Genomic DNA, 20,023 nt, shown 5'->3' with positions numbered 1-20,023 from the left:
GTTGAGCAGGGTGGGGTTTTTTTGTATATTTTTATTCTGTTTTTTAAACAGCTTTGCTCAAGTAAGAAGAATGATACTGAAATTTTATATAATTTGTCTGTTAAGTTTTCTCTAAAGGGTTGCTTCAGTTACTTTGCGCATTTTGCCAGTTCAGCCCTGGTACTTCCCAACTATGCATATAAATATTTCTTCTGACTTCAGTGGCACAGTGCGTGAATTGGGATGGGAGTTCTGCTTAGCAAAATACAAAATACCACAGAATTAATGAAAATGCGTAAAGGGAACCATGAGGTTGAATATGAAAATTATATTCCATACCACTCCCCAAAATAACTTCTGAATCCCTCAGAAACCAACTGTGGAGGAAGCAGAACCACCACAATAAGTACGAAGTACAAGGATAATGTTGAAACAGTGAAGTTGTCATGGAAACCAGTCCAAAACTAATATAGCCACAAAGGCAGCACCAGACCACAGTATCATGAGGATGTGCTTCAGTAGTCTCTGTTGCACCCTGGTCTCCATTTCGTTAGTAATGGTCTTTGCTTGTAGGAAGTAGAGCCACTTTATCTACGCTTCTATTTCAGTATTTTTTCCCTGGCATTAAATGCTTCTTAAGTTGAAGAAACTGTATAGGAAGTACTTACGATACATTGTGCAGGCAGGGAGATTTTTTGGCTGATCAGCTGTAGCTTAAGGGTGTCTTATCTTCTTTGGTAGATACTATCCTGTCATTATCTTTTGAATAGTTCTTTTGTAGTAATCATTTCAACAAGTTTTAGCAGGTATATCTGAAGTTAACTGGTTTATTTCCTTGGACCAACCATATCTAAAATGAAAAAATTTATATTTTCTAAAGTAGGGTTTTTTTAATTGCTACTACATTTTCAAAGATTGTACAATGAAGACTGGTACAAAATATCATAGCTACTTTGAAATGACTGGCTTATCTTAATTTCCAGAAATCTGTGGGCATTGCTGTATTCTTCATTGGTTTAGCTTGTGATTTATTGTAAAAACTGTGGTTTAATACTGCAGGGGTAGCTATTTGCTCTTGAATTCAGACTGGTACTTTTAATTACATTTCTCAACATTTGGTTTTAGAATTAGTGCTTCCTTTTATCTGATTAGAGTAGATTGTTTTTTTCTGTAAGTCACTAATAAAGAACACTTTTCCATGCTTTGAAAAGAAATTTAAACACTTGATACTGTTCAGTCATGCAGTTTGTGGTTGTGGGGTTTTTTTTTTGTTTTTTTTTTTTTTTTTAGTTTCAAGGTACACAGGACAATGTTAAATACCATGCAGTAAATTTATAGTAAAAAGAAGTCCAGGGTGGCTTTTCCAGGAGGCTACACTACTTACAGATTTATTTAATCAGGTTGTTAAAATCTGAAATAGCTTTTTTCTTTTCCTTGTCCTATGTTTATGAAAGCCTTATATCCACTGCTTTTTGATAGCTCTAAGAAACAGCTCATGCTTTTGTGTTGTACAAGGACAGTTTTTCAGCGCCGATTACTTGAGACATCATCAGAAAGTGTACATGGAGCTAGATATGACAATTCCGGGTTTACACAAAAGTGTAGCTTTTTATGTGCAAAGTTGCCTTTTACTGGTTTCTCCCCCCCCCCCCCCCCTTTGGCAACCTTGATGATATATGATTATGACTACAGTTTTGTTGAGAAGAATGAGTCAGAGAGGAAAAGCTTCTTAATTGATTTGTTTTGCTGCCTGCGAAACATTCAGTGTGGTTGTATAACATCTCAAAAGAGATTAGGCATCAGCAAGAAAGGTGATGAACCATTTTCCATCTTGTATCTCAGCTGTGCTTCCGGTTGAACAGTAGATGAAGGACATACTTAACTTTTTTCAGTTGTAAGTGGTACTTGATTTTTAGATCTGTGTGCTGTGGAGCTGCACGGTTGGGAAGGAAACATTTGCTGGTGAGAGGAAACTGGAACAGCTCCTCACAACCAAGGCTGAAACTTCATATTGGTCATCAAAAGATGAAAGACTATGGGTTATCTCTGAGCTGTAATCCTATTACTCTGGAACCTTGGCTCTGCTCTCCCTGCTGTCCATGGCTGGGAATATGCAACAACTTGGCAGAGTGCCCAGACAGTAAACCTGCCTTTTAATATTCTGCTATCAGTCTCCTCACAAAGCTTCTGGCTTAGAGCGTACATGTCGTTCTGTGATACTGGATACACATCCAGGACTGACAGGGAGGAGTCCCTAACTGCACATACTCGCAGATCATAGTTCTGTATAGAATTGTTATTCTTTATTGTACTGGTTCATTTTCAAATGTTTACAACATTTTAGGCCATCAGATATCATTGCCAATTTCAGTGTGAGGGTTTTAGGTGCAGAGAGAAAGCAATTTGCAAGTTATAATTTACAAGATCATATTTATTCTATGCAAACCTGCAATCCATCTTTCTAAAAGTACTTTATCTTAGACATAGGAGAATAAGAGTATTTTTCTGTGCGTTTTCTGCTAATGAGGCTGTTCCCTCCAATGCAAGATCCATGCTGTAACATAGTTTGCTATTCCCTTGTGTGTACTATCATTCTGTAAGTTAGTGTTTGTTGCAGTAACCTTAAATATGTGAAAGCAAAAGATTTGGTGGAAGGATTGCAGTATGTGTTGTTGTATATAGTAGTTAATATCTATGTTGTATTGCATTAGTCAGGTCTTGGGGAAAGGAGTTACTCCAATTCAGTTTTCAACTATTGTGTATGAATTCTTTGAAAAGATAAATTTTGTTAATGCAAAGAAAGAAGATATTTCTTCTTCTTTCTTCCTTGTCTCCAGATAAGGCAGGATTGAGCCATAACCACTGAAGATGCCAGTTTGGATTTCATAGCATAGGAGAGAAGCTTATATCACCTGTCATGGAAGCAGAATCAAATGTATTTAGGAAGAGCATTTGCAATAACTTGAATTGGTAGTTCAGAGCTAAAATATAAGAAAAAAAAAACTGCTAGGCAACTGATACAGGGCTTAAATTGAAAGGGCAGAACTTCTGAGTAACATGAATGGTTATTTGACTTTAAATGGTTACGTCCCAAATGCAGAATGAGTATATGCAAATTGAGACCGTGTCTACACAAACATTTTTGTTCCTGTCCTGACCTTTAGAGAATGTTATGTGGCAGAAGAAAGACTTAAGCCAGAGACTAGAAAAAACAAACATGCCCACATAAAGCTGTAAATGCTTTTTGTTCCTCTTGATCAAGAGTTTGGGTTGGGTTTTTTTCCCCATACAGTATAGTGCTACATAAATCTTACACATGAACAGTAAAATCCTTTCCTACACAGTTCAGAAGAGCGTATTTCTTACGTATGTCATGCAGCAAGTGGCATAGATGGGTATTTATTATAGAGTGCATTGTGGGGTGGAGATGAATTATCTTTTTGAATAAGAGAACTTTGAAAATAATGTTTAAAATATGTAAAGTTTTGGGGGTTTTTTTGTTATTTTCAGGTGTAACTTGATGTATATTTAAAATATTTTATCAGTCCTCATAAATACCTGGTGGAAATATGCTAATTATAAATCTTTTTTCTTGTAAGAACTGGAAGAAGAGTCTGGATCTAGACCTACAAATTTTACTATCTTAGGCTAGAACAAAGGCGAACATTTGTTTTGTTTATAGTTGTTAAGATGCCCATAAAGATAATCAAACTATCTCTATAATCACTTCTGGGTTTTAATAAGTTGTTTAATAAAGCTACCAAAAGGAGGAAATGCTAGAAATCTGCTTTGAGTAAGTTTCTTTTACTTCAAGCAAAAGGACCTGAGAAAAATCAAAATACGAAGTACTCTGCCAATAAACAAAAAAAAGCAATGTATGCTATAAATGCAGGAAATTCCCTAGCATGTAATCATGCATGCTAATTTACTGATGCCTCTCTCCCTGTCAGAGGTGAAACTGAATCTGAAAACAGTAACATCTGTTGTTACCACCTGAGGTAGAAGTTTAAAATAATTTTATTTTTTAAAAAATTATTACCATTCTATGTTTAGTGAATAGTTCACATGTGAATTTGTGTAAAAATTAATTTCAGGATTTTTTAATGAATTTTATTTTCCAAATACCATTCTTGTGAAGTACACTGGAAAGTATGTGGCCATGCATGCTTCCAAAAAAGTAAATTTACAGTTAATACTTGAATTCTTTAGAAAGGGGCTTTAAAAGCCATGCAGATGTAAAGCTACCAAGTCTAATTCTGTTGTGGAGCTGGACATCTGTTTCACCTTTCATGTTTAATTTACAGTGCAGCTCTGGAATAGGAAGGTTGATCTTTCATTCTTGCTACAGAGCATGAAACCAAAACAAATGTTTGCATTATTAAGCAGGCCTTTTTCTTTTTCACTATTAGAATGTGTGTCGGGAAGCTTCTCGGTAGTTCGTTTCTGAATAATGTTATACATATCCCTTATCTTTGTTGTTAAAAGTGGGAGGGCAAATATTGAGGTTGGGAAGATTAGTTGGTTTTTGTTTTGGAAACTATATTATGATTAAAAAAAAAGTGTTACAGAAAAGTTTTACCCTCAACATAAGATGGATTAGCCAGGACCATGCTTATAAGCATGTTTTGCTGTTACTGCTTTTTTACTAGATGTTATCATAAATGCTTATCCGTAAATCTTTTATTATCCTTTGCTGCATCGAGAGAATTTTTTGTGGCTGTGCAAGTAATAATATTTAGACCTTGAGAATAATTCTTAAGAATTTTTACTTGTTGTCTTGATACCAGCTTTGTTCTGATACCAGTATAAAGAGATTAGGTGACAAAAGTCAGATTTTGGGATTCTTGCTTCGTCCCGTCCTGGGCTCATCTGAACTAGGTTTGGGGCCATGATGCCCCCCAGAGCAGTGGCACTGTCAGAGAGTCAGGGTGAACCACCCTGTGATGTTTCACATCAGGAGTGAGAATTGCCCTGGCAGGTTCTTGTCTTTTGCTGCTTTGGAGAGCGTCTGTGTCCCTACTTCTCATTTAATTTTGTTGGAATGTCAAAAGCCAGGTGGAGTAAATCCAGGCCTTTTCTTCATGGTCTTTACATATAATTGGTGAAGTAGGTGTCAGCCCTACAACTTCATTTATTCAGAGGGAAAAGGTAACCACTGGAAATGCCTTGACAAACTTCTTGTTTTATGATGGCTGGAGAAAACATGCCTTCTTATTTAAAGGTTACTAATTTCCAAGTTACAGCATTCCTTCAAATATAACTTGGAAGAGAATTATGAAGAGGTGTGTGTAATTTTGTATGTGTGTTTAATATTAGCTTTATCCCCCACATATTAAAAAAAAAAAAAGCCCTCACCTTTCCTAGCTTTGTGAATTAGTTTCTTAGCAGTATTCTGTGAATAAGTATTTACAACAACTGCTTTCTGGTTATATTTTTTTTTTTTCCTGTTTAAATAATGGCCACCCTAATTGTAATTTCTTATGCTTAGAAAAAGCCAAAGTGTACTTCAGTGCATAGCAGAACTGCCCTTTTCTTTCCCTGCCTCCCAGTAACCTGCTGATAGTGGTAGAGGATCTGGTTTTCTGCGTGGCTTTGCGAGCAGCTGTGCTGCCACAACGTGGGGAGTGTCAGAAGGGCAGGAATGTGCAGGCAGAAATGACAGGGTGGAGGCTATGTCATACTCTTGCCAAGAGTTAATGAAAAGGTTTCTGAGGAGCAGCACAAAATAGTAATCACTCTAAGCTGTTGACTGCATGATGGTTTAAAGAATGTGGTGAGGAGTATTTTTATATTCCTGTCTTCCATTGTTCCTTGACATTCAGAAATGTTCTTAAATCCTTTTTCTGCTAGATTTATTCTAGTCTTTAAAATGCAGGCAGTCTCTTTTTCTAGGGAAGCAAACTGAATGCGGGAAAATAGTACAGACCTGCCAAGAGTGGTTTGTTTCTCCCGGTGGCAGTTCTCTTGTGAAATTCATGTATATATTTGTTGTGACTTTTCTTTTATAGGCTCAGAACAAAGAAACTAAAGTACTGGCTGCTGCAAAGGTGATTGATACTAAATCAGAAGAAGAACTTGAAGATTATATGGTTGAGATTGATATTTTAGCATCTTGTGATCATCCTAATATTGTTAAGCTCCTAGATGCTTTCTACTATGAAAACAACCTGTGGGTAGGTATTTTTCTTGTCTAAATGTACTTATTTCAAAAAGTTATTGAAATTAATTTTTTTTTAAACTTTTTTTGTCAGTCACATTTCTTCTGAGTGTCACTGTTGAAACTATTCTGTTTCAAAACTAATTTGTGAATTTTAAGTGTGACTGTTAGGAAATTGTGACTGTAAAGTTGAGCTACAGTGAGTACTTTGGTCAAGAGTTTGAATCTAAAATTTGGAAATCAGTTTATTTTGATGTATGGAGAGTTCTTAGTGCTTAGTTCTTAGTGCTCATTCGTAACAGCAGGGCTCAGATTTAATTACATTAGCACAATTCAGAGTGAGGTTCAGAATCTGCAGATGAAAAATTATCTCATGAAAAGGTTAGTCTCTGATGTATGTATTTTAGATAGGAATGAATTAATGTACTTCCAAGAAGGACAGTTTACCAGGACTTGAATGTTAATTCATTTACTTAAAAGCCAGATATTTGTGCGTAGCAGTATAGTGGGCATACATGTGACTGTATGTCACAATTCTACATCCTGCATGATGAATAGCATTAGCCATGAAAACACAATTTTTCTTCCAGTGCAATATTTATAAGTGCATTTGAAATTGTAGAAAGAATGCATTAAAAAAAAAAATCTATTTTAAAAAGATACCTAAAAGAAGTAAAAGTACATTTCCTGGGAGTCTTACAAATACGCTTTATCCTTTAAGCGTGAAAACAATGAAGGGTAATACCACATTTCCTGATGTAGATTTATTTTGATAAGCTTTGTGAGAACTTTGTGTGATCTGAATGCAGAGTAAAATAATACTGTATAAACCAGTGGAATAGTGAAAAAATTTCCATGCATAAAGGTCAGCATGAACCGTATGCATATAGACAGGATATGGAACTGAGGGCATAGGCTTCACTGGCAGAATAAAGATGGGATTAAATAGTTTGGAAATAAAGTTGTAGACATATAGTTACAGTGAAATGCAGGGGCATGAAAGCAACCAAGGGGAGGCTACAATCATGTGGTAAGTAAACAGAATTTAGCAGAGGAAAATAGAAAAGAATGGTAGTTGGACAAAAAAAATACTCATTTGCTTTCCCATTTTAGAAACACAGCTTCTGAATTGAAGAGACCTTTGTCAGGTAGACAGCAAATTTTAAAGAAATTATTTACAATTTACCACACTCAACTTACTTGGTAGTAGGTATGTAGAAGCATATAAATAAAATAATGTTTGAAAGGATTTACAAAGAGTTGCCTTATATAATACATTTACTAGCACCATTGTTGTGAGGATTAATTATAATAGTACTTTGAAGGAATATGCAACATAAGCAGTGTTTACGTAAACTTTATGGTATAAAGCATAATTTGAGGTTTCCTCTTTCACAGACAATTACTCTTATTTTAAAAGAACTGTAAAGAAAAAAAAAAAATATTTCCCAGAATATTGACTGTTAGGGTTCTGACAAGAAATACTCATTAGCTGTGGGACTTTAAAATATAATTTAATGTTTAAAGTTCAAATTAAGGAAAAGGACATAAGGAAGAGTGGGGTGTCAGTCCTGGATGACTTTTCTCTTTCTTGCTCTCCTCATTCCCTTTGTCTTCCTTCTTTCTACTTTGTCTATGTTCTTTCTGTCCTATATGTCAGCATAGTTTGTGCCCTGAAATAGTTGCAGTTTATTTTTGTTTCAAATGGGAACTGGAGTTGTTCTAGTATTATTAGATTAAAAAAAAGGGATAAAAGGCTAGATGTATTGTAGGCATCAGTGAAAATGGGGGAAAATGAACGTAAACATCTGAGTTTAGTGATTTTCTGTAACCTGAGAGTATATATCCATATTTTCATCTCATCTGAAACAATATAGCATTGCTACTGGAAGATCATGTAGCTCTTATACTTGCACTTTTCAGTCAGTGAGGTTGTAATACAGATATAGAGTTTAATAACTCAGAAATGAGTTTGCAGAGATTATGTAAAGTCACATTACAATGAGTCAGATTCAAGCTGTTTCATTATGTTTTATAAGTTCTATTATGCAATTTTATATTTGGATTAAAGTTTTTGTCTGAAGATCTCCAAGCATTTTTCAAACAATTTGAGTGCATAGCCCTGCTTTTAGCTGGATAACAGTAGCAGTATTTTGCAGAGGTTAATTAAATAATTTGTCAAGGCCAAATATTTTGAAACTCTGGTCTCCCAATAGTTCTCCCTTAATCAATGGTTCCGTTCAGCAGAACTATTTAATTTGTAATTTGTGTATTCTTTTGTTTATATACAGATCCTGATCGAATTTTGTGCAGGTGGAGCAGTAGATGCAGTAATGTTGGGTAAATAAGTTGTTTCAAATAATAAACTTAATAACATCTTAAAATTATATATTGTAAGACTTGTTTTACATGTATATTATTTTGAAATGCGAATATTTATGTAATTGATGTGCTGTATGTGAATGTTAGGAGTTTTAAATTAGCATTTACACCTATATCTATGGATGTTATAACTTCTAAAATTAGATTAATTTTCTCTCATTTTTAAAGTGTTTATTTAGTTTTCAAAACACATTTTTGTCTTCATCCTTGAATGTGATGAGTTTTCTCATGCGTATGGAGTTCTCTGTTGTTATTATCTATATGAGCCCTTTTCAGGACCTCATTCTTCCCCCTCCCCTGCCATCTTCCAAATTACATTGTGATTTTTTTTTTTTATATTGCATCAACCTTAAAGTTAGATTTTTTCTGTGCTTGTTCCTCAAAGTAGCTGAATGCTCATGCCATTAAGTAAAGGATCCCGTCTTTAACATCCGTGTACCACACAAAAGAACCAATCTCTAAACAGTGTAGCTTTTTCACAGTTCAGATAGGTGGGTGTACATATTTCATAACAAGGAGGCTTTGGGGTACAAGGGATGAAATTCTTACTGAAAGGAGCAAATACTTCAAGATAAAGTTTTTTTTCTGAAGTACGATGTTCAGAGTCTGCCAGGTTAATGAATTTTCACACATACTTCTATACTGATTGCTATGAACACAAAATGTGAAATGCAAAAATGTGTTTATTTCTGTCTCTTCCTCCTGTAGAGCTTGAAAGGCCATTAACAGAGCCACAGATCAAAGTGGTGTGCAGGCAGACACTGGAAGCATTGAATTACTTGCATGAAAGTAAGATCATCCACAGAGATCTAAAAGCTGGCAATATTCTTTTCACATTAGATGGAGACATTAAACTAGGTAAGCACGTTGCATATAAAACTTTGCATGGTGTCATACTTGTATTTTCATTAGGCTGTAGTGTGGCAGAGTTCAGTATTTATCTATTTAAATATCCATCTGACAATGAGAATTTTTTTCAGCTGCAAGTGGTTGCTGCTATAAAGAAAGAGAGGGTGAAAAAAAAAAAGAAAGAAAACAAAACAAAACCAACCTCGAGTAAATGTCCTAACCATACTTGGCACACGCTTCAGACAGAAATCAGCAGTTGTAGGAGTCATCAGTATCTGTACCAAGTTGCCTAAAGTCAGACACAGGTCCTATAATGTTCTTAATTACAGTTATCTTTCCTGTGATAACATCAGAACTTCCCTTTGAAGTTGTTAGTTTTGAAAATGAACTTTCTTCTCTATCACCAAAAGCTAGTACCTAGTACTTGTTGTCTCATCCATTATGGAGAGAGACAGGTAATAATCTTGATTACTCAACTTCATTTTTCTATACCTTTTTTTAATTGTTCATTGCACTGAAATTAAAATAGAACAGTCTGGAAGAAAATTAACACAAGCTTACTATTATTGATCCCTGTTTTTTTAATCTGCATTTAATCAGTCATCCACATTTTTCCCCTCTCATACGGCTAGGGAATCCCTGAGGATTCCTCCATGAAGAACTGAGAAAGGACTACTGGTGGTAAATAGCATCCCTTCATTCAGCCAGGAAAAGATAGGAACTGTCTCAATCTACTTTGTTCAGGGCTTCATCAGAGGCAAATGAGTATAAGCTGTCAGTCTTTTCAGGGGCTCTAGCAGTACCATAGTTCTGTGAGGCAGCAGCTTGCATTCAGGTTTCTTTCTACATTATGTGTGTGATTAGTTGTAATACTTTGGATACAAGTTACAGGGGGAGTAAAGGTAAGGAGAGTCAGAATATCGCCACAGTGAACTGGGGCTCTAAATTCCAGCCTTGCTAGAGCTGCTTATTTTAAATACAAGCCAGACAAATTCACAAATAAATCTACTAAACTCCTGCTGAGCACAGTGTCCCTGCTAGGTATTGCCTTTGTGGGGAAGATTTAAGAGTGTGCTTTGCTACATTGATCAGTTAAGTGTATCTGTTCTTTTTGCATGGGTTCCTTTAGACAAAATTTTTACTTGTACATCTAATACTTGTGTGCCTTTCTCTTAATGTGCAAAGTATGAGTAAGTGTATTGGTTTGCCTTTTCCCTGAGGATGTAGTGATGTGCTCAGTCTCACAGGCCTCATTTCTAAATTTAATAGAACTACTGTCTTATTTTCTGAGTACTACTGTAAAAGAAATCACAGATCATGGCAAGAGCCTCATGGTCAGAGAGAGAATCGTTTGTTTCTCTTCATTTTGTTTGCCTCACATGACCTAGCTTCTCCTCATACAGACTGGAACTATTTTAGGATTTTGTCAAGCTTAGCTGATACGCAGCCCTGTGCAGGCTGCCAAGATACTACTTTACAGTTCAGACAACTGGGAGATTTCTTCCACGCATACATCTAATGATGTATTCAGGTTTGCTAATTAAGATTTCTAAAAAAAGACTTTAGTTTTGAAAAAATGTACAGAGAGCATTTTACTCCTTTTAAACTGCTTGTATTTTGATTCTGGTACACAGAAAAATGGGTAATTCCTTGTTTTACAAGTATGTGAATGGCAAATAAATTTTCTCCATTGCTTTATTTTTTTCATAAGGATTTGAGGTTTATTATTCCTGTATCTGTAGTCCCTAGAGATTTCACATTTTCTATTTGAGCAAATCGCTCTCTGTCCTTGTTGTGTTTTTTTTTTTTTTCCCAGAGAGAAAAATTAGGATTCTCAAACATGGAACCCATCAAATAATTCTGTACAGATTAAAGACTGCAACATATGGCTGTTTTGTCCCTTTGCTCTAATCTCTTGATCTTCATTAAGAAAGTTACATCTATAGTCATATAATACTTATTTAAATGTCTTTTTTCCTCAGTGAGAAATGTAGTGTTTTATAGACAAGTAATATTAATTGCAATGATAGTAATTTTTTATTAGATGTTGCATCAAAAGTGCATATGCAAGCTTTTAGCTATTTAGTATAAAGTGAGAAGTCATATGGAAAGAAACCTGTCAGATAAAGCAAAAATGTAGCTTTATGAGAATCTGAATCCTGAAATTAAAAATTGAATGAGTTCCTGAATTAATGAGAGAGGTAACGCCACATCTGAGGAATACAGCCTTCATAGGATAAAAAAGATTATTTTCTAATGAAAATAATTTAACCCACTTATTCCTACAGTAAATACATGTATCACTCATGCCCCACACAGCTCAACAATAGCATTAGTCATTTTTAGCAACAGAGAATATTGTTTATTCAATATCTTTTATTAGAAAAGCTATAGAATGTGGCACCCGGATATCAAAACACAAATATTTTTCTCTCACTTTGCAGTTCTAGTACTGCAGAATGTTTGTTCTGGAACTTATAACATTTAAAAAAGACTGTTATAAATACGAAAATATAATATGTTTTCCACTACCCAGTTAATAGCATTTTACTGATTGCTTTCAGCGGATTTTGGAGTATCAGCTAAAAACACAAGAACAATACAAAGAAGAGATTCTTTTATTGGTACACCCTATTGGTAAGTGCATTGCTTTGCTGACTTTTTAGTATGAACTAAAATCGTAATATTACCTCTGTTAATATTACAGGCTTGATACATTATTGTGTAAATATATTGAGAGTTTAATGTGCTTCTTAAAAGGCTTTAGTGAAGTTACCTATTTAGAACCTTTCTCAGAAAAGATAAGAGTGCATTTTCTAATCTGGTACTTCTTTATTTTCTTTACAGGATGGCTCCAGAAGTAGTAATGTGCGAGACCTCTAAAGATAGGCCTTATGATTACAAGGCTGATATTTGGTCTCTTGGCATTACTTTAATAGAAATGGCTCAAATAGAGCCACCTCATCATGAATTAAATCCAATGCGAGTGCTTTTGAAAATAGCAAAATCTGATCCACCTACATTAGCACAGCCTTCAAAATGGTTAGTATTTTATTTATAACTTTCCCACTCCAACTTGTAGATTTTGAGTATTGAGGCACGTCAAGTCATATTTGCTAAACTTACGTTCCTGTGCATAGACCTGTTGAACTTTTTGGCACTACCTTTATGCCTAGAGTCAGGTACATATTCCATATATGTTTGTTTCTACATGTATACACATACGTCTATCTCCTTATATGATTGGGATTGTTGTCTTTTTGTCATAGCTTTGTGTAGAAGCTTTTATACTGAAACATTTTGCATTTTTTGCATTAAAACACATGCAAAATAGCTTTTTAAAAATGAAGTAAAAGACCTGCAGACCATCTGAAGAAGAAAATTGGGTAAGGCAACAGTGGTTTTTACACTAGGAAACATTTAAAAAAGCCAATATCTAGATGATCTTCTTAATATCTTTGTGATTCAGTCAGTGATATAGCAGATCTGGTTGTATCCAGACCCAAAAGTAAACTCTTCTATTAATGTACAAACATTTTAAAGATTGTATTAGTGCCACATTGTTTTTTGCATTCCTGTACTATCTTTGTGTGGATAGAAGGACCTGAAGTTTCAGTGGAGATGCAAGGGAAAGCAAAAGAGTATTTCACTATGCACTGATCTGTCAAAACAAAAGGACTGTTTGCTTTTTTGTGTAGGTCATCAGATTTTAAAGATTTTCTGAAGAAATGTTTGGAAAAGAATGTAGATGCAAGATGGAGTGCAACTCAGCTTCTACAGGTAGGAATAGGAAGAGTTAATTGTTCAGAGCTGTTGTTTAAAGGCAAGCATATTTTGTATATTTTAAAGCAGAGCAGTGCTGTAGTAACTATTTAAATAATTTCAAATTAAGTGTTCATACACAATCTTCTTTAACTTTGTTGCATTGTTCCTTATTTGGTAAAATCTGATTAAATGATACCAAGTGCAGATCAATAATGAATTACTTTGCATAAGTATTTATACCTCTATACTTAAAATGGCCAAAGGAGATATTTACATAAGTCATCAACTGCTGACAGGTGTTTTAAAAGCTTTAGTGCTCAGCCTTCCTTTATAATGCTGTCACTGCAGAATAGCTAAACAGGAGTAGATGGGAGTAGGTACATTTGATTCTGTTTAACGTCAGCATGCATTTACTTTATCCAGAATACATCCTGCCTCTGTTGGATAGATTTAAGCAGCAGGGCCAGGCAGAGAAAGGTGATTCAGACAGTAGAAGAACAGATACCAGTTTCCTCTTAAAGAAGAATGTAGAAGTCTATGTTCTTGTTAGGAAAACTTGTTCTAAAGACAAAGCAGATTTTTTTTCTAAAAGGAATATTCCTAGATAAAGCTTATCAGAAAATAATTGAACTGTGGAACTGAAAAGAAATGAAACTCATTTCCAGGAAAAATAATCTTTTAAAAAGTCTTTCAACTTCTATTCTTTGGATTGTGAAACAGGTCAGTATAAATGAACTATTCATGTTTTTAGCAAGTTTGTTAGACTACTTACACAGTATATTTGAATACAAATGTTTTGATTTTAAAAGTTCTGCAGGAAAAAAATACATTAGGATAGCTGTGATTAATGTTAACAGTGAATCTTCAAGTTTGAGTGAACCAAAGTAACGTTTCTCTGAAGTTACATTTCTTTCAAGTTAGGATTTTCCCACTGTGTGCAATGAAGTCAGCACTTAATATTTCTGCTTATTTTTTCTATTTTCACAAGCATCCTTTTGTTACGGTCACTTCCAACAAACCAATAAGAGAATTGATTGCAGAAGCTAAGGCTGAAGTTACAGAGGAAGTTGAAGATGGTAAAGATGAGGATGAAGAAGAAGAAACAGAAAATTCTCTGGTCAGTTTGAAATATACTTTTGTAAATATGCAACTAGTTTCAATCACCAGTTTTCTATGGAGAACTCAGTTTCTAATGTGCTACACAGTTTTGGCATCAAATCTAGGAGTAACAACATAAACATAATCTAACCTTACTAGAAAACTAGTCAGCATTTTCAAAATTAGCGTGTTCTTAAACTCCTTAGGAACTAATAATGAAGAGTATTATCTAGTAAACAATATTGTCTACATTTATTTCTACATATGTATGTAGTACAGAATTTTAGAAATCGAGTGCTGGTTGTTATATAAGTGGTTCTATGTCAAAATGACAAGATGAACGAGTAGACGTATATTTGTTTCATAAGGTGTTTGAACCATTAAAGAAGGTCTGTGGCCATTATGCCGCAAACTAAGTTTGTGATTTTACAGCATGGCTTTCAAAGAAAAAAATCAAAATCAGAAAACCTTATGTTTTACCAAGACAGGATTGCATTTATGAGTGTGTTTCTAAAGATGCTTAAGAATCTTACAATGCCAATTTGGTTCCTCGAAGGGTAAAGCTATGAAGTTCAGTATGGTAGTAGGCTGCAGAGTATACAGGTAGTGTGCTTTCTGACTTACCTGGCTCAAACGTTATAAACATGGATGGTGACCAGGACCACCAGTAGCTGCCATTATCAGCAGTGGTAAAGAAACCAAACATGCACAGGAAGCACACCTCCATTTTCTTCTCGCCCCTCACCGTGCTAGTCACACCCCCTGCCCTTCATGCTGCTTTCCCTGTTGACCCCAGCAGATCTCCAAGCAGGCATTCCCATCAACTTCCTTCAGGACTTACTCTCCATCTCCTAAGACATCACCCACCACCTCTCTTCACTGATTAGCTGCTAACTATTGGTCTCTAGGAGAGATGGAGTGAAGTCCATCCTGTGGCTCCATTATTGCAAGCAGCAGTTTAGGAAAGTGTGAGGTAGATGCACTTACATTTTTTTATTTGTGGTTTTAAAAACTGCTTGGAGATCAACATTAAGCTTCTAGAACAATTATGTGAAGAAGTCTTTTAAATGCACTTTTGACTTGACTTGTTTTCTGTGTGCTTAGGAAAACCTTAAGGCAGGAAATGCACGCTCAAGCCCATGCTTGTTACCATAGCTAACCTTCTATGTTCCCAATGGCAAACCAGAAGCCTGATCTGCAAATTACAGGGTTCTAACAGTAAATACAGACAGAGACATATTGCAATCACTTTGAAGAGTGAAAGGGCAATTATGGTTAAAATGAAACGTTATTACTCTATTCTTTTGTATGTCTGTACGTAATCTGATAACATTCACTCCTCTTCCGGCAGCGGCAATATCTGCAGTTATGTAACTGTTCTATTCTAGTTCCATATTGCCACTTAATCGCATCTCCTGGAGGCTTTCACCCTTTTAGTGGAGTTTCACAGTGGTTAAAAAAGATCAAAAACTTTTCAGGCATTTTTAACAAAGAGCACAAGGAAAGATACTCTTTCTGATGAAGCAGAAGGTGGTCTTAATAGTTAATACAGCACTGATAAAATGCTTAAAATAAAAGCTACACAGTTTCTTCCTCAACTCACAAACATGTATTTTTCAAATCCTACTGTAGCTGGAACTACCAGGGAATTGAACTGATTTTTAAAAAACCAAAACCAAAATGCTTGGTAAAAGATTCTTGAAGCATCTGTTAAGCATGAGGCAGAGGACTGGCCATCATCCTTTCCTTCAGCCACAGTATATTTTATTAATTACAAGCTTTGGAATAGGGTTCTTGTGAAACTTCTGCCCAGAACCTGTCTGCAGTTCATGCGCTCTTTCTGTGGTAATACCAAGTGAAGTACTCTGACGTTATCAAATTCATATCTCTCTGCCAGTAAATAAAATACTAATCTCTATTCAGATATTCTTCACTAAAACTGTGTGTAATAATTAAGTTAGAAAATTATTCAATATTTTTCTTCCTTTAATTTTTTAGCAGTTACCCGCAGAGAAGCGTGCATCCTCTGACCTTAGTATTGCCAGCTCTGAGGAGGATAAACTTTCACAGAATGCCTCTGTTCTGGAATCTCTTTCTGAGAGAACAGAAAGTAATGCAGTTGAAGACAAGGCCAGCACTGTACTTCCAGATGATAAAACAACTGGACATGAACCTGAGGACATTAAATTTGGGAAAGCAGCTGATAACATTTGCGGCACTACTGTTAGTGATAGGAAAGTGCAGAATGGTTCTGTGCCAACTGGTGAAGATGAGCAAAGCAAAATGGTGCCAGCTGAAAAGCATACAGAAAACGTGAAAAAACAACATGAAGATACAGAACCCCAGAAAGCAGAGAAGGAACTTGATTCTGTAACAAAATCAGAAATAAAGGATGAACCCGACCTAAAAATAGAGAAAGAAAATGACATGAGAAATGAACAGCCAGAAGATAATAAACTGAAAATAGTACCTACAACTGAAAATAGTGTAGAAACTGAAGAAGCCATTTCTAAGGAAACTGGTGAAAAAGAAGAGAACAGAACAGTTCTTTTGGAAAGTAAGGAAGAAACGGTCCCTGCAGAACATACTACAGAGCAAAAGGGAGATAAAGATGAAGCTCCGAAAGAGGTGATTATAGACACCACTACAGAAGCTCTACCTGACGCTGCAGATAAGGTGGCTGATGAAGAAAAGGAACTAATAAAGCATAGAACTGACAACATTAAGAAGATAGGTGGTATTGCTGAAACAGGGATCAGTGATGGGGATAAAACACCCGAGACAGCGGATAAGCCAGTGGAAAGTCAGGCTAAGCAGGTCCACGAGATAATCAGCTCTGAAGAAACTCTACCAGAAGGCCAAGATAAAGCGATAAAAGTAGATAAGAAATTGGCAGAAAGTGAAAATGAAGATATTAGTCATATAAGCAGCATGGAGGGAATGGAGATTAAAGACTCTGGAAAAGACAGTGTAGACCAGAAGACAGTACAGAGCAAACCTGAGGATATTTCTAATAAAGAAGTGGATAAACTGGCTGATGTGGACCAAGATTCAGAAGAGCGCAGGCTCGAGGATATCCAAGAAAATAATATTCATATAGACAAAGAACGTTCAGAAGTTACTTCTGATGAAATAATGAAGAACAAGATTCAAGACATTGTCAGTGAACGAGCTGATGATTCTGAAGTCACTCCAGTCCCCAGGATTAGTATTAGCACTGAAGAAAATTATGAGAAAGTCAAAAAAAAAAATGAAGACAATACTGAAGCTTTACAGCAGCTAGAATCAGAGAATTTGAAGGAAAATGATGCAGATTCAGGCACTGGTTCTACAGCTGATAACAGCAGCATTGATTTGAACTTGTCAATTTCTAGTTTCCTTAGTAAAAACAAAGAGACAGGATCAATATCTTTACAGGTAAGTATAACAAATCATACATTTTTATATAAATTCCTACGTGAATGTCACCCTAAAACTATCTCCAAGCTTGACCTTTGCAACAAAGAAAATTAGGTGAGAAACTAGTTTTGATAAAGTTTCATATTCCACATTGTCATACTAAAGTATTCTAAACTACCCACTCTAACAACACCTGGATTTTGTGCAGTTATGCAGCAAAGCTAGAAGATACAGAACTGCTAATTATTGTTTTATTTTATTGCCTAATTCTATTTTAAAGATGTAGACTAGCATATAACAGAAGTCTAACAGTCTTAAATGGAAAATTTGTGAATGGTTGCAGTTCAGAACTGATATTCAAGAAGGCTAGTTCCGTGCCTTACTCTGCACTGAATCCCTGCTTAACAAGACAGATCTCTCATAAAATCTAATCTTATATTGGATTCCTGTCACTCCCATCTTCTGTTTCTGTTTAGATCTAGAAGATCTATAGGCAGGCAGACTCTCAGGTTTGGTTTTTCCAAACACCATGCTCCTATGGTTGTACTACATCGATGCAATAATGCCATTATGAAGGAGCTTATTAAGATGAAGGATATTCCAGTTAATTACTGTTTATATCTTTATAATAATACAATTATAGCCATACTAGGGTAGTAACTATGTAACCCTAGGTTTGAATGAAAAAAAAAAAAATCCAAACCCAACCAGCAAACAAAAATGCTAACCAGGTATAGCTGTGCTCAGTATGACTTCAAGGTGTTTGTAGTGGCCCTAACACAATGGAGAGACAGCTTCAGCTGGAGTCTCTCTTCTCTTCCGACACAACAATAGCAGCTCTGAGAAGCGAGATCCCTCCAGTTCTGTTGACAAGATCATCACATGATTTTTTGCTAATATATATGAAGAAAAAAAAAAACTTGCTAGTTTAATTTATTTCCACAGCAGAAGTAAGTAGGTGAGTAAATTGCTATTCTGTTCTGGTACTGATTTATGGAGTTAAATATCTTTTTTGGTGATTGGGAAAATTATGGTCAAAAACAAACAGTAACTGCAGCTGTCTTCCGTTCTGGAAAAAAAAATTGTATCAGTTCTGTTAAGCTTCTATGTAGATGGGGTTTTTTTCTGGCAATTTAGATCATCAATAATTACAGTTTTCCTTTGCTGACTAGAGAGTTTCGGTATATTAAAGTTGTCAAGTTCTCACTTGGTTAGTGAGGTACTTGATAAGTGAGAAGAACTCCTTATTACTCTACAGTAGGTCTTCACAGAAATATTTGAAGTAATAGAATAGTAAGAAAAAAGGGGAAAAAAATACCTAAGAATAACTTACCATGTTTACTCAGGAAACTAGAAGACAGAAGAAAACTTTAAAGAAAACACGGAAATTTGTTGTTGATGGAGTAGAAGTGAGTGTAACCACGTCAAAAATAGTTACAGAAAATGATTCAAAAAGTGAAGAAATGCGATTTCTACGGTAAGTGTTTTGAAAAGTAAAATTTAAAAGATGCTGGCAGTTAATTTTTTTTCTTTGATTAAAGAAGGGGGCTAAAGATCATATTTCTGTTATATTTGGTGATTCAATTATTTCGGTAGTAGAAAGAAATGTAAAATGTTTCTTAATAAAACCAATCGAAACTAGTTTTACTGGACCTAACTTGTAGATGCTTTTTTCATCTTTTGTCATTTTCCACTTTTGTTTTCCCATCAGTATTAAGTGTTCTGTTTCATTTTTAGGCGTCAAGAGCTAAGAGAGCTGAGACTTCTTCAGAAAGAGGAGCAGAGAGCTCAACAGCAACTCAGTAATAAGCTTCTGCAACAGCGAGAACAGATATACAGGCGTTTTGAACAGGAGATGACAGTGAGTTTCTGGATTTTGTTGCTCTTAACACATGACATCTTGATGGCATAGGCAGAATACTGCTAGCAACAGTCAGGTGTTTCCTTTGTGATGGCTATAGCTTGGTTTTAATTCTTGTTAATAAATGGCAATATTTCCATTGTGGGGTGCCGAACTTGGATGCTAGAACTCACCTGCCAGAGCAGTTCATCATGGCCATCCTCTGCTGTGGTACAGAACTTCAGTGAAGACAATTTACCTTCCTAAAAAAAAGTGCCAAATTCTTTTTACAGAGTAAAAAGCGACAGTATGATCAAGAAATAGAGAATCTAGAAAAACAGCAGAAACAGACAATAGAGCGCTTGGAGCAGGAACACACAAATCGTTTACGAGATGAAGCAAAACGCATCAAAGCAGAACAGGAGAAGGAGTTGTCCAAATTCCAGAACATGCTGAAAAACAAAAAAAAGGAGGTAAGAGACAGTGATGATCATATAGAAAATAAGGAGTATGGGAAAAGCAAACAGTTGAGATTAGGTCTCCCAGAAGCCTTG

At 35.4% G+C, this 20,023-nt stretch overlaps 1 protein-coding gene across 1 annotated transcript in view; it reads left to right on the top strand.

Annotated features, from left to right (window-relative positions):
- The window catches only part of SLK (STE20-like kinase), a 45,225-nt gene that overhangs the window by 14,663 nt on the left and 10,539 nt on the right, over nucleotides 1-20,023 (top strand). Inside the window, exons 2-12 of the mRNA XM_008943007.1 lie at nucleotides 5,988-6,152; nucleotides 8,428-8,476; nucleotides 9,227-9,376; nucleotides 11,932-12,004; nucleotides 12,215-12,409; nucleotides 13,066-13,147; nucleotides 14,121-14,249; nucleotides 16,229-17,647; nucleotides 18,976-19,106; nucleotides 19,367-19,490; nucleotides 19,763-19,942. Of these exons, the coding sequence (XP_008941255.1) occupies nucleotides 5,988-6,152; nucleotides 8,428-8,476; nucleotides 9,227-9,376; nucleotides 11,932-12,004; nucleotides 12,215-12,409; nucleotides 13,066-13,147; nucleotides 14,121-14,249; nucleotides 16,229-17,647; nucleotides 18,976-19,106; nucleotides 19,367-19,490; nucleotides 19,763-19,942 (2,697 nt within the window). The remainder of the gene's footprint in view (nucleotides 1-5,987; nucleotides 6,153-8,427; nucleotides 8,477-9,226; nucleotides 9,377-11,931; nucleotides 12,005-12,214; nucleotides 12,410-13,065; nucleotides 13,148-14,120; nucleotides 14,250-16,228; nucleotides 17,648-18,975; nucleotides 19,107-19,366; nucleotides 19,491-19,762; nucleotides 19,943-20,023) is intronic.

This window comes from Merops nubicus, unplaced genomic scaffold, assembly GCF_000691845.1.
Source record: "Merops nubicus isolate BGI_N331 unplaced genomic scaffold, ASM69184v1 scaffold13396, whole genome shotgun sequence".
In the NCBI taxonomy this organism is placed as follows: Eukaryota; Metazoa; Chordata; class Aves; order Coraciiformes; family Meropidae; genus Merops; species Merops nubicus.
This window is presented reverse-complemented; position numbering and strand designations above follow the sequence as displayed.